This window comes from Idiotropiscis lumnitzeri, chromosome 9, assembly GCF_059441095.1.
Source record: "Idiotropiscis lumnitzeri isolate Australia: NSW breed Sydney's pygmy pipehorse chromosome 9, RoL_Ilum_1.0, whole genome shotgun sequence".
Classification (NCBI taxonomy): Eukaryota; Metazoa; Chordata; class Actinopteri; order Syngnathiformes; family Syngnathidae; genus Idiotropiscis; species Idiotropiscis lumnitzeri.
In genome coordinates, this window is record NC_142399.1 from 307,130 (window position 1) to 318,600 (window position 11,471).

At 49.6% G+C, this 11,471-nt stretch overlaps 1 protein-coding gene across 4 annotated transcripts; it reads left to right on the forward strand.

The window, feature by feature from the left end:
• The first annotated feature begins 759 nt into the window (after positions 1-759).
• Positions 760-11,330, forward strand: znf318 (zinc finger protein 318). Of its 4 annotated transcripts, none has more exons than XR_015844999.1 (12): positions 760-1,166; positions 1,348-1,454; positions 2,225-2,585; positions 2,921-4,043; positions 4,254-4,366; positions 4,442-4,541; positions 4,794-5,128; positions 6,684-6,845; positions 7,206-7,299; positions 7,539-7,657; positions 7,979-10,905; positions 10,983-11,330. XR_015844999.1 is itself a non-coding variant. In XM_088304048.1 (12 exons), the coding sequence occupies exons 1-11, from the start codon at positions 894-896 to the stop codon at positions 10,841-10,843; spliced, it is 5,652 nt and encodes a 1,883-aa protein (XP_088160174.1). In that variant the 5' UTR covers positions 760-893; the 3' UTR covers positions 10,844-10,874; positions 10,983-11,330. The 4 variants fall into 4 exon arrangements, 3 of the variants coding, with proteins under 3 accessions (XP_088160174.1, XP_088160173.1, XP_088160175.1); XM_088304048.1 differs by having other exon boundaries at positions 7,979-10,874; XM_088304047.1 differs by having other exon boundaries at positions 7,979-11,330.
• The last annotated feature ends 141 nt before the right edge of the window (positions 11,331-11,471 follow it).

Genomic DNA, 11,471 nt, shown 5'->3' on the forward strand with positions numbered 1-11,471 from the left:
AAAACCATAAAATGAATGAATATCTAAAATTCAAAATGGAAACTGGGAAATGTGTTTTCTGTGAAACTGAACATGAAAACCTGCCAGATCTTTTGTCCGTTTCTCTTTTGGTTAATGGATATTATTTTTGGAAGCAGATATTAAAAATGGAAAATCAACTGGTTATTTCATTTTCATTTTGAAATAGAAACACCAAAAATGAAATACAGCTTGCTTTTCTAATTTGTTGTCTGAAACGCGAAGGTATAAGATAAATTAAAAAAAATGTTTGATTTTAATGTTTTAATTCTAAACGTATCACATATTTGTTTTCGTTTCCCGGAAGTTGTCACCGAAAGCATTTCTTCTATTGACCAGCAGATGGCGATATCATCTCCAGCCCGAGTCCACCAACAAAACAAATATACGATTCGTGTCGTGGGCTACAGTCGTATTTTCGTTTTAGAATTAAAAATCGAAAACCAAACTGTTTTTATACTTGTCCTTGTTCGTTCCAGACAACGAATTAGAATATCAATCTGTATTTCTATTTTTGCATTTCGGTGTTAAAATGAAAATCAAATAAACAGTCGTTTTTCTATTTTTAAAATGTGTTTCCAGCTGAAATATCAAATGACCATAGTTGAGATTTGTAGATGGCCAAGAAAAAAAATGATTTGTAGTCTTCCTTTAGAGGAGAATTCGATGACGTCCGGTAGGTGGCGGTAATGTATCTGATGCTGGGGGGCAACCGCCATTGAGACAGAAAAAGAAGAAGGAACCTAGCACCCATCGCCCAAACGAAGCTTCAACTTTAGCTTCTGATTGCGATTTTGTTGCCTCCGCTTGCAGCACAACATCGTGCGGTACCGGCTGTTGCTTTGGATTCGATCGTTGTTCGGTCTCGGCGAAACATGTTCCGCGGTCGGCCACCGCCGCGGGGCCCTTACCGGCCGCCTTTCGATAGCCGCGGCCCGCCGCCACCGTCGAGGCCCCACCAGCACCCGTACCCGTACCCGCACCCGAGAGGGGACGACAGGAACCGGGCCAGAGCACCGTACCACTCGGGCTACCACCACCGCGGACACCCCGACTACCTTCGCTCTCCACCGCACCGCCACTACTACCCGCCCGCCGCAGCAGGACATCAAGGCGGCCAGCACCGTTCCGCTGTTCCGCCCCGGGAGGTCAGATTGTCCGCGCACGCACGCACGCACGCACGAGTGGAGTGCTGTTCCTGAGTTGTGCTTGGTGGCGGGACTGGCTGGGACATGAAAGAAGTTGAGATTGTTGAAACGATCAGTTAAGTTAGAAACGAGCTCGTTTGCCGGACGTGAGACCAAGCTTGGTTTGTTTGTTTGATTGCAGAGGTCGCCGTCGCCTCCTCGCCATCGTCTCCCCATCGACCACAAACTCGTCATCACGGTGGGCAACGAGCTGACCAGCTCCACAACTCCATCACGTCAACATGACAGGTCAGAACTGAAGCAACATGACATTTCTCATGAAGTCTGGTCCGAACTGCGCTTCCACTTGTGGACTTGGAAAGTTGGCTAAAATGCCCACTCCCAATCTGCCCCTCATACATATTTCCAGTAGTTGTTCACCATGTTTGCACACTGCTGGAGGGATTTTGGCCCATTCCTCCACACAGATCCTATCTAGATCAGACCTGTTTCTGGGTCGTCGCTGAGAAAGACAAAAGTTTGAACTCTCACCAAAAATGTTCTATTGGGTTTAGGTCTGGAGACTGGCTAGGCCATGCCTGAACCTTGATTTGCTTCTTCCGGAACCACCGGTTTTCCTGGCTGTGGTCATTGTCATGTTGAAAGACCCCGCCACGACACATCTTAAATGCTCTGACTGAGGGAAAGCGCTTGTTCCCCAAAATCTCACAATACATGGCCGCGGTCATGCCTTCCTTAATACACTGCAGTCGTCCTCTCCCATTGTAGCTTTTTCAATTTTCTAAGGATCGCGCCAACAGTGGACCTTTTTTCACCGAGCTCCTCTGCGATTTCTCCGTTGCCCTTTTGGGCCTTGTGGAGTTGTACAATTTTGTCTGCGGTGTCTTTAGACAGCTCGTTGGTCTTGGCCATGTTACAAGTTGGTATGGAGTGGACAGATGTCTTTATGCCACTAACAACCTCACACAGGTGCATCGGATTCAGGATAATTCATAGAGTGGAGGTGGACTTTGAAAAGTGGATTAACAGCTATAATTGTGTGTGTGTGTGTTGGACAGACACCGGAGTCCGGACCGAAGTCGTGCCCACAGCAGAAGTCAAGGAAGGAGCAAGAGCCGCCATCGCAGCCGGGGTCGCAGTAGGTCTGGGTCCAGGTCTAGGTCCAGGTCCAGGTCCACGTCCAGAGGGCGGAGTCGAGCGCGGGCATCCAGCAGAGCGCCGAGCCGGGCCCGCAGTCGCAGCAGGAGATGCAGCCGGAGCAGTTCCAGTAGCAGCAGTAGCGAGGGCCGCCGCAGTTCGGATCTGTTCAGCGAACTGGAGGTGGCTCGTCGGAGAAAGGAACTGGAAGACTTGTTGTGTCTGCCCACCAAGTCCATCCTCAAGAAACGCTCCGATTATGACCACTCGTCTTCAATCAGGGTGTGTTTGTTCGCCTTGCTTCGGATTGGCTGTCACGCACGCGAACACGCATCAAACGTGTTGGTCTTTTGGAAAGGACCCCGAAGCCATACTTGAGTAAAAATACATGTTCCTTGACCCGAGCCCACTTGGGTTGACGTCACTCGCCTTGTAGTGGAAGTCAGCAAATGTATGCAGATATCAAAAAGCCGTAAAAAACAACCCCAAAAAAAAAAGCCTGCCCTTCAAGTTTTGATTATCTTGGGCTAGTCGAAGACGAGCGTGTTGGTAGCGAGCGGCGTCGCTTGCGCACGCTCACCTGGCGTTGACTTTGTGTGTGCGTTTGTGTTGTTCAGACTTCCGACTCAGGCCTGTCTCACGTGGCGGAGGAGCTGCTGCGGGCCGTCAAAGGGATGGAGCCGGCCGCCATGGCAAACGTGTTGCGCGAGCTTCGGTCGGACCCGCAGATGTCGCAGCGGGCTGATCTCAACTCGGAACTCAAGGAGATTCTGAATTTGCTGGACCCGATCGCGGCCCAAGGAGCAAAGAATTCGGTGGACGACATCGACGACGAGGAGAAGTTCCTTTACGGCGACTCGGAGGAACCCAAGATGGTGGTTCCGTGCCAGCCGCTGCAGAACCACACCTTTGATCTTTACGGAGATGTCACGGAGGACATTCTCTATGGAGATCTGCCCCGGGCCGCTGTCCCGCCAGTACTTTCAGCTCCGACTACCGCAGCTGCTCATACGGACTGGCCACCCTCAGTTTCCACCGCCGTTTCCCAGAACGCAGCACAGGCGTCGACTCCTGGACCACCACGAGAAGAGGAGACTGATCAACAGGCGCAGGAAGACTACCAGAAGCTCCAGAACCTCTTGAAGACCATCGGCTTGGATCTGGGCGTGACCGATATCAGCAAATTGGCCGCCAGGACCAAAGAGCGTCTGCATGGAAATAAGCCCCCGAAAGCCCCCAAGACACCCAAGCGGCGCCCACACTATTCGTCTAGCAGCTCGGACGACAGCCCTAGCAGGCGCAGCCTTAGCCGCAGCCGCAGCTCAGACGATGATGACAAACGAGGCCGCAGCGCCGGGCGGCTCCACAGTCGGAATGCGGACAGCAGACGAGCAGGCAGCTGGAGCAAAGATGGCGGCACTCCCGGCGAGGCGACGCAACAAACGACGGCGCTAAACACCATGGTCCCTCCATCGGTGGCACCCGTCCCTTCAGCTATCCCCGTCACCCCCACCTACTCGCCTTCGCATGCGCCCAGCATGATGGCGCCCAGCTACCCGCCGCCAAGCTACAGCCAGTACGGCAACTTCCTGCCTTACGCACACCCGCAGTGGCCGCCGCCCATGTACCCGCCCCCGAGCTTGCCGCTGCCCCCGCAGACGCCCAGCGGCAGCAATTTCCCGACCGCTCTGCCCTACAACCAACCCGACCCCCAGCCACCGCCGGAGCCTCAGGTCAAAGGTCAAAGAATGAAACTTGTATTGAAAAATTTCACTATTTGATTTTCATTCTGTAAGCAAGGGGAGGGGGGGGGTTAATTCAAAGAGGGAATCAGAATTTTATTGGCTCCGACCGGTAGGGAGGGGTTGGCTATTAATCTGCATGCGGCCTTCTATTGTAGGAGAGCTTGGCCCATGACCTTTGAAGTGGTGACCTTGGTTTGTTGTTCAGGTGCCGTCAAGTCTCCTTGGGCTGCCGGGACGGAACCCGGCCCGGGACCGGGAACAGCAACAGCCACTAGTCAAGTGTCGGAGCAGGAGAACAATGAAAGCCAGAAGCAGAAGGTCGGTGGCGCTTTCTCCCCTCGTCATCGCAAAAAGCCTTCCCGGTGAACTTTAAACCGGTGATGCTGTCTGAAGGTTCTGGAGGAGCGGGAGAACCTGAGGCAGGAGCGAGAGCAGCGCATGAAGAAGAAGGAGTACCTCATTAAGGAACTGGAGCGGCTTCGGAAGCAACAAGGTACCGCATGCCGGCAGACGAACCCAATTCAAGTTCAAGTTTGTTTTTAGCAAATCATTTTCAACGTTTGAATTTTATTTGTGCAACATGTCCCAAAAATGATGAGACACCTCTTTGTTCTCTTTGAACAAGAGTCAGTCAACGTTTGGGAACTGAGGACACGAATTGTTGAAGCTTTGGTGCTAAAAAAAATTGCATTTCGGCTTCAGCAGTTTAGCTTTGTTGTCGTGTTTTTTTTTTTTGTGCTTTCAGGCGAGCTGCTGAGGAAGAAACGTCGCGAGAAGGACGGTCACAAAGACCCGCTCCTGCAGGAAATCAGCCTCCTGCAGGAGGACATCATGATGCAGATCTCCAGTCTGCGCAAGGAGCACGAGGAGGCCGAGAAGAAGCGCAGCGAGATCGATAAGGTGGCGCTCATCCTGGGACTCGGACCCTCCGACCGCCCCCGCCCGACAGCCCGTGAGGCGCAGGAAGACCAGGCGGCGACGGCGGCCAAGCCGAGCAAAAGCAGACCGCAAGCGAAGCACAGTCAGGAGCGCCAACCCGACGGTGACGCCGATGGCGACGCCGACGCCGTGTCCCTCAAGGTAAAGTACAAATAAATGAACACAAATGTTTGCACCAGCACCATCTTAACTCAACTTTATTCATAGAACACTTGAAAAACAACCACAACTGCATACAAAGTGTTGTACATAAAGTGAAAATCAGACCTGGAAAAAAAAAAAAGACATGACAGTAAACATGATAAAAGACTAAAACAATGTTGAGTCGAAAGCCAAAGAATAAAAGTGGTTTTCCGACGTGTGCCGGGAGGTCGGTCCAAAAAAGGGGAGGCGGCAACGGAACGAGCTTCAGCCGCTCTGAGACTCGGCAAAGTCCTCGCTACCTGCAGTAGTGTCAAAATTGCCTGAAAATGATTTAGCAGCAAACAACGGAAGAGAGGTTCCCCCCAAAAATCTGCAACTGGGTGAGTTTGCGAACGCTGAAGCGGGAACATTCCGCAGCCGTTTTGTCAACATGAGGCCACCTTGTTGGATTCCAAGTCACAACGCACCAGCTGTTGAACTGCTGTTTTCTGCAAAATGTCTGCTTTCCACATGTGGACGAACAAGCAAAAAGGTGCAAAGAATGGTCGCGGCCGTATGTTAGCACTCGGACCGTCCCGATACACTTTTCACTTCCGATACGATATTCACAAGAATGACGCATGCTGTCATTTTTTTGATCGAGTTATACCGGTCGCTCCGAGAACATAGAACTCATTTATTGCAAAAATGTGCGTGACATGAATTCAACCTCAAACATGAGAATGTTCTGCTTTTGAATCAACTCAATCAAAGCAGGACTCTGGACTCTTTTTGGACTGGTTGCAAACGGGCAGACGGAACCTTTTGACTTGGTCATACCAGCGCTAACGTTGCTCCATATGCCAACGTGCAGAAATTCACTTCCTTTACAATTGATGTCAATTTTCCTATTTCTTAAAATTCTCTGATGACTTTACAGCGTGACTGCGCATGGGAGTGTTTGACGGAATATTTCATATGAATGCTTCAATGAACACCGTTTCAAATATCACTCATCATCGATGCGTTTGATCGTGTCGTTATTCCCACAAATCTTATCGACTACCACGACACTTTGCGTTCATTTTGGAAAGCGCTTAACCTCACCAGGTTAGTAAAACGTGGAACCAGTTTTGTCCGTCTTAATCACGTAAACGTCTCAAAGGGCTTCAGAGTTGACAAATATTAACAACACGATGATCTGATCTTAAGGAACAACTCTGAATAAAAACACGAGAACGCTAGAGAAGCCCCCCCCCCCCCCCCCCACATTTGATGCTTTGCGATGTTAGTTGAAATCTGGTCATCGTCTTTCAGTCAGATGAAGCGCTGCAGGAGCGGCCGTGAGTGACGTTCATTAAGGAGGAGACCCTTCATCCGATGGCTCTTTGATTTGTAACGGCGTAAATTAACTCGTATTAAAAAAAAAAAAAAAAAAAAAAGGATCATTTTGGTATCGTTTTGGACAAGAAGAAAAAAAGGTTGACGCAGGTAAGCAACTTAAATTTTGCAATCCAGCTTGTTGTGGTCTCATCCATGCTCACATTTACTCTCCTCCATTTTTATTTCTTAGCAGACCTCGGAACCGAACCAGCCGACACTCATTCTCCCGACTCCGCCCCCTGAACCATTTGAGTACTACGATGCTGGAAACCATTGGTGCAAAAGCTGCAACCTCACCTCGGGCTCCATGTTTGATTTTTTTAATCACTTGCACAGCAAAACCCACCGGAAGGTTTGTCATCAGATTTTGTTCCAATTTAAAAAAAAAAAAAAATGCTTTGACGCCAAACAAACGCTCAGTCAGGAAAGCTAGCATCTCGGGTGAGGAGGACACGCGTCGGGATGTCTTTCCTCCGGTCCGATGTATTGGTTACCGTGGTGACCTCAGTCAGATGATCTTCAATTCGTTCAGATGTTCGCAAGTCGTTCATTGGGTCGAATGTCAGCGTGTCGTTAATGTTCAAATGAATTTTGCCGTTTGCGCGTGGTGACGGCACTTGGCATCTCTTGTCAACCGAGTGTCACGTGAACAAATTTGTTCTGTTTGCTAGTTCGGAGGAGTTTGCTGATGTTGTCTCCCGGTCCCTTTTAGACTTTGGACCCTTACGAGCGTCCTTGGGCCTCATTGGCGCCCCAAATGGCCAAGAAAGCGCCGACAGAAGAGAAGCAAATGAAACCGGCCAAAGGTACGGAAGTCTGTCCTTTTGTCTCTGGGAATTGGTCACGCGTCCGTCCTTGTCCGTTGGGGCCGTCTTGCGGTTGCAGGTTGACTCAGTCCAAAGCCAACTGTTGTTGACCATGAGGTGATTTAAACCTCGCGTTTCTTTTAATGAAACATTTTGATCAGGTCACCACATTTTGTTGAAACCTTCCATGAACGCCACTTCGTGCCTTGTGGATTTTAAATGTGAGGCGTGTCTTGCAGGTTCCGAGTTCTTACTTCCTGTGCAAGGATTTTTCTGTCTGCTGTGTGAAAAGTTCTTTGGAGACTCAATCTGCGCGGAAGAGCATGTCACCACTCACTGCCACAACGACAAGTACAAGGTATTGGACTCCCGTCGCGTCCTTGGGCGCTCGTTAACTCGCAGTGACGACGTGAATTATTAGCAAGGGAATGACTCGGCAAAGTATCTTAAAGCATGCGCGGTCTACAAATGCTAGAAACCAAAGCGACAGATTCGAGTTTTGATAGTCGCGAGACATTCATTTGAGTTTTTCTTATTGTCACAATTCCTTTTTTTTACGTGCTGTTAATGCGACGCACAATCACTGGGACTTGAATTCCAAATATTAAATAGCCGCACTTGGAGGTTGTGGACATCTCAACCATTTCTCTCTTTCTCTCCATCTGTCTCACTTCTCCAGAAAAAAATGTACAAGAATCCGCTGTACGAGCAGCGAAGGAATCTGGACCGCCAAGCCGGGCTGGCCTCCAACTTGACGGGGAAAAAACGTAAACATGAAGAAGACAAGGGTGACAAAATGAAAGGCAAAAAGGAGAGAAAAGGTGAAAAGGAGTTGGACTCAGAAGATGGCTCATCGAAAGCTCTTAAAGTGGAAGAGAGACCAAAAAATTTGAAGAAAGAAGATGAGCTTAAAAATACAAAGACTTCTTGTTATGCCAGAAAAGAAGAGGATGACGACAAGTTGAAATCCAAGAAGGACGACAGATACCATAGGACCGCAGGGGATGAGGAGAGGTCGAATTGGAGGAAAGACGATGAAGATCGCCACAAACCAAGCCAAGAAGGACGTCATTATCGGCACCACAGGCAGGAAGAGGATCCGTACGAGCGCCGGCCACGACATGATGACAGACCCAAATTCGCCAAACATGAGCGCGTACGAGAAGACAAAGAGAAGAACACGCAAAGCGCCTTGAAGCAAGTAGAAGCTGTGGTCAAGCCCTACGATCCGCCCAAAATCATCTGTGGACCCAGTCCAGCCATGAGAGCCAAACTCCTCAAACAGAGCCCAGACGCCGTAAAACTGGCACCGACCTTCGGAAAGTTCACCTGGAAGAAACGTGAGAATCAGCTGGTTCAAGATGCACAGAAGGCGGCTGCTGAGTTCATCAGGGCTGACGAACAATTTGCCAAAGACGCAAACGTTACCACGGATGACTCCTTTGCAAAGTCCTTGGCCTTCGCTAAAGAGATTGCACAGAAGTTATCTGGTACGAGCAGCTCACCTGCGCCGTGTGTCTCAAGTGGCACCAACCAATCACAGACGCAGACCAACTTTGCAGTCCCTGCCGTAGCACAGAGGAAAAAGTACACGGTTGGAATACCTGCCCCTCTTAACACCGTGCCCTTCGTACCCCCTCAGGGCTCAGGTGGACGACTGCCACCTACAGAAGATGGACCCATTTTTCCTCCTCTCAGCAGACGGCCAGAAATAAAGCAGGATAATCCTAAACCAACATCTTCCAAGCCCGAGAACCAGCCGGGCCAACCTGTCGCTCAGTCTGTTCAACATTTGTCTGGTCCGAGCCCACCAGTCCCCAGAGCGCCATTACCAGTGTCAAGTCCTACCCTTGCATTTGTCAGACCAGCTCCACTTAGGTCCCATTCTGCCACGTCTGGCCCAACATCATCTTCAGCCATGTTCAGTCCTACCCCGGGAGTTGTTAGACCAGCCCCGCCTGTGTCAAGTCCTGCCGTGACCGTGGTTAGACCAGCTCCACCGATGTCCCTTTCGAGCCTGACGGGCGCCAGATCATCTTTACCTGTGTCAAGTCCTGCTTCGTCAGTTAGGAGAGCAACTCCACCCTTGTCTCCATTGGCATCAAGTCCCACTCCACCGTCGTCACGGCCAGAGGTTAACCTGGCCGCTCCCCTGCCATCACGGCCGGAGGTTAGTCCGACCGCGCCACCGCCGTCAATGCTCAAGGTTAACCCTGCTCCCGAAGTGTCACGACCTGTCCAGTCAGTCGTTGAAACAGAAAAGGTGGACATGGAGCCGGATGTAGCCGCTCCTGGCGTTCCAGAGAGTGAGCAGACTCATACGGTGTTTGTTAAACCTCCGCCGCTCTTCAGCATGATGGATGGAGGTCAGAGGTCTGACAAACCAAAAAGTAACCTGGCTGCTGCAAAAGCCCAGGATTTATTTGGCATCTTCTACAGCTCAAAGGACAAGACGGTAGGGGCCTTATCCTTGACAAAGTCAAGTACAACAGACATAAGTGATACCCTCAAAGATGCATTTGGAACTCAGCCAGTACCATACCCTAACACCCAACCGTCAATTGCACTTGCTCAGCCAGATCCTGTACTGGCACAAAGCCCCCAACCACAATGCCAGACAGATCTCCACTTTGAATCAGTTTGGTCTATGCAGACCGGCCCTGAGCGAGCACCCGAGCAAATTCTGTTCCACACTTCTGTTGAAAGTCCAGATGAAGAGCATCCTGAAAGCATGCCAGAACACCTATCGCAAATGCAGGAGGTCCAAACTTGTGAACCCAAACCAGATGATGACAAGCCTCTCAGCGGATGTCCAGAACCACTCCAAGAAACGTATCCATCTACCAAACCCAATTCCACTCCTGGTCCTAGAACACGCGGGAAAAATGCAAAAAAGAAAACTCCTCCCACCTCCGCTGTCCCCGTCCGACAAACTCGATCCCAAACCAGATCCCAGACCAGGCGGCATCATCTAGCGACCCTAGGAGATGCTGACCAGACGCTCTCAGAATCTGCAGTAGACAGTGATGAGGAGCTCTCAGAGTCTGCAGAAGACACTGTCCAGAAGCTCTTAGAATCTGCAGTAGACACTGACCAGAAGCTCTCAGATTCTGTGGGAGACACTGATGAAAAGCTCTCAGCATCTACAGGAGATGCTGACCGGAAGCTTTCAGAGTCTGCAGAAGACACTGTCCAGAAGCTCTTAGAATCTGCAGGAGACACAGACCAGAAGCTCTCAGAGTCTCTAGGAGACACTGTCCAGAAGCTCTCAGAGTCTCTAGGAGACACTGTCCAGAAGCTCTCAGAGTCTCTAGGAGACACTGTCCAGAAGCTCTTAGAATCTGCAGTAGACACTGACCGGAAGCTCTCAGAGTCTGTAGGAGACACTGCTGAGAAGCTCTCAGAATCTGCAGGAGATGCGAACCAGAAGCTCTCTGAGTTGTCAGATTACTGCACTGGGACTATTTTTGATGATGGGACGACAATATTAACAGTTGACAAGCTTCGCTCTTCTGGACTCATGGCCAATTTGGATCCCGAGTAGGAGGAGATGCAAGGGAGACTCCAGTTTGAAGGTTATCAGCAACGTATCAATACCAGATTTTGGTTTGTTCTTGATCATTTTGTTTTTGATCTGAGGTTCTATTAAAGACTTTGATAACTTGTTCTTCTCTGTTATACAGGGATTTGTCCAGTACCTACACAGACCCAAATCACAGTTTTCTCCATGTAACAAAAAAAAAAATACTGTCATTCCAAGATAAAAAATGAGAGGATTGTTTTTCTTTTTTTTTTCCTGGCTGAACATTGGTGAGGTAACATCCGCTTGACGTTTTCTATTAAACTTGAGTCCCTTTGTCTGCTGTTGGTAGATTAGTTTAGACTAGATTGGTCGTGGTGGTCTTCCTCTTTGGAGAATGGCAAATGACGGACTGGCGCTGGCACACTTAGTCCAGTAAATACATGGAATGTGTTTTCCCTCTGCTTGTCTTGTGCAGCATGTTTTAATAAACGTAACTTTGGGACAAACACTTTTTGTCCTGTCCTTTTGGCCAAAATAAAAAATGACAATTTAGCTATCGTGCGTATGAATAAACGTCATCAAATCAAATGCAAAACAAAATGGACTGTTGGGAATGGTGTTTTGTAATTGCATAGAATCGATCGTCTCG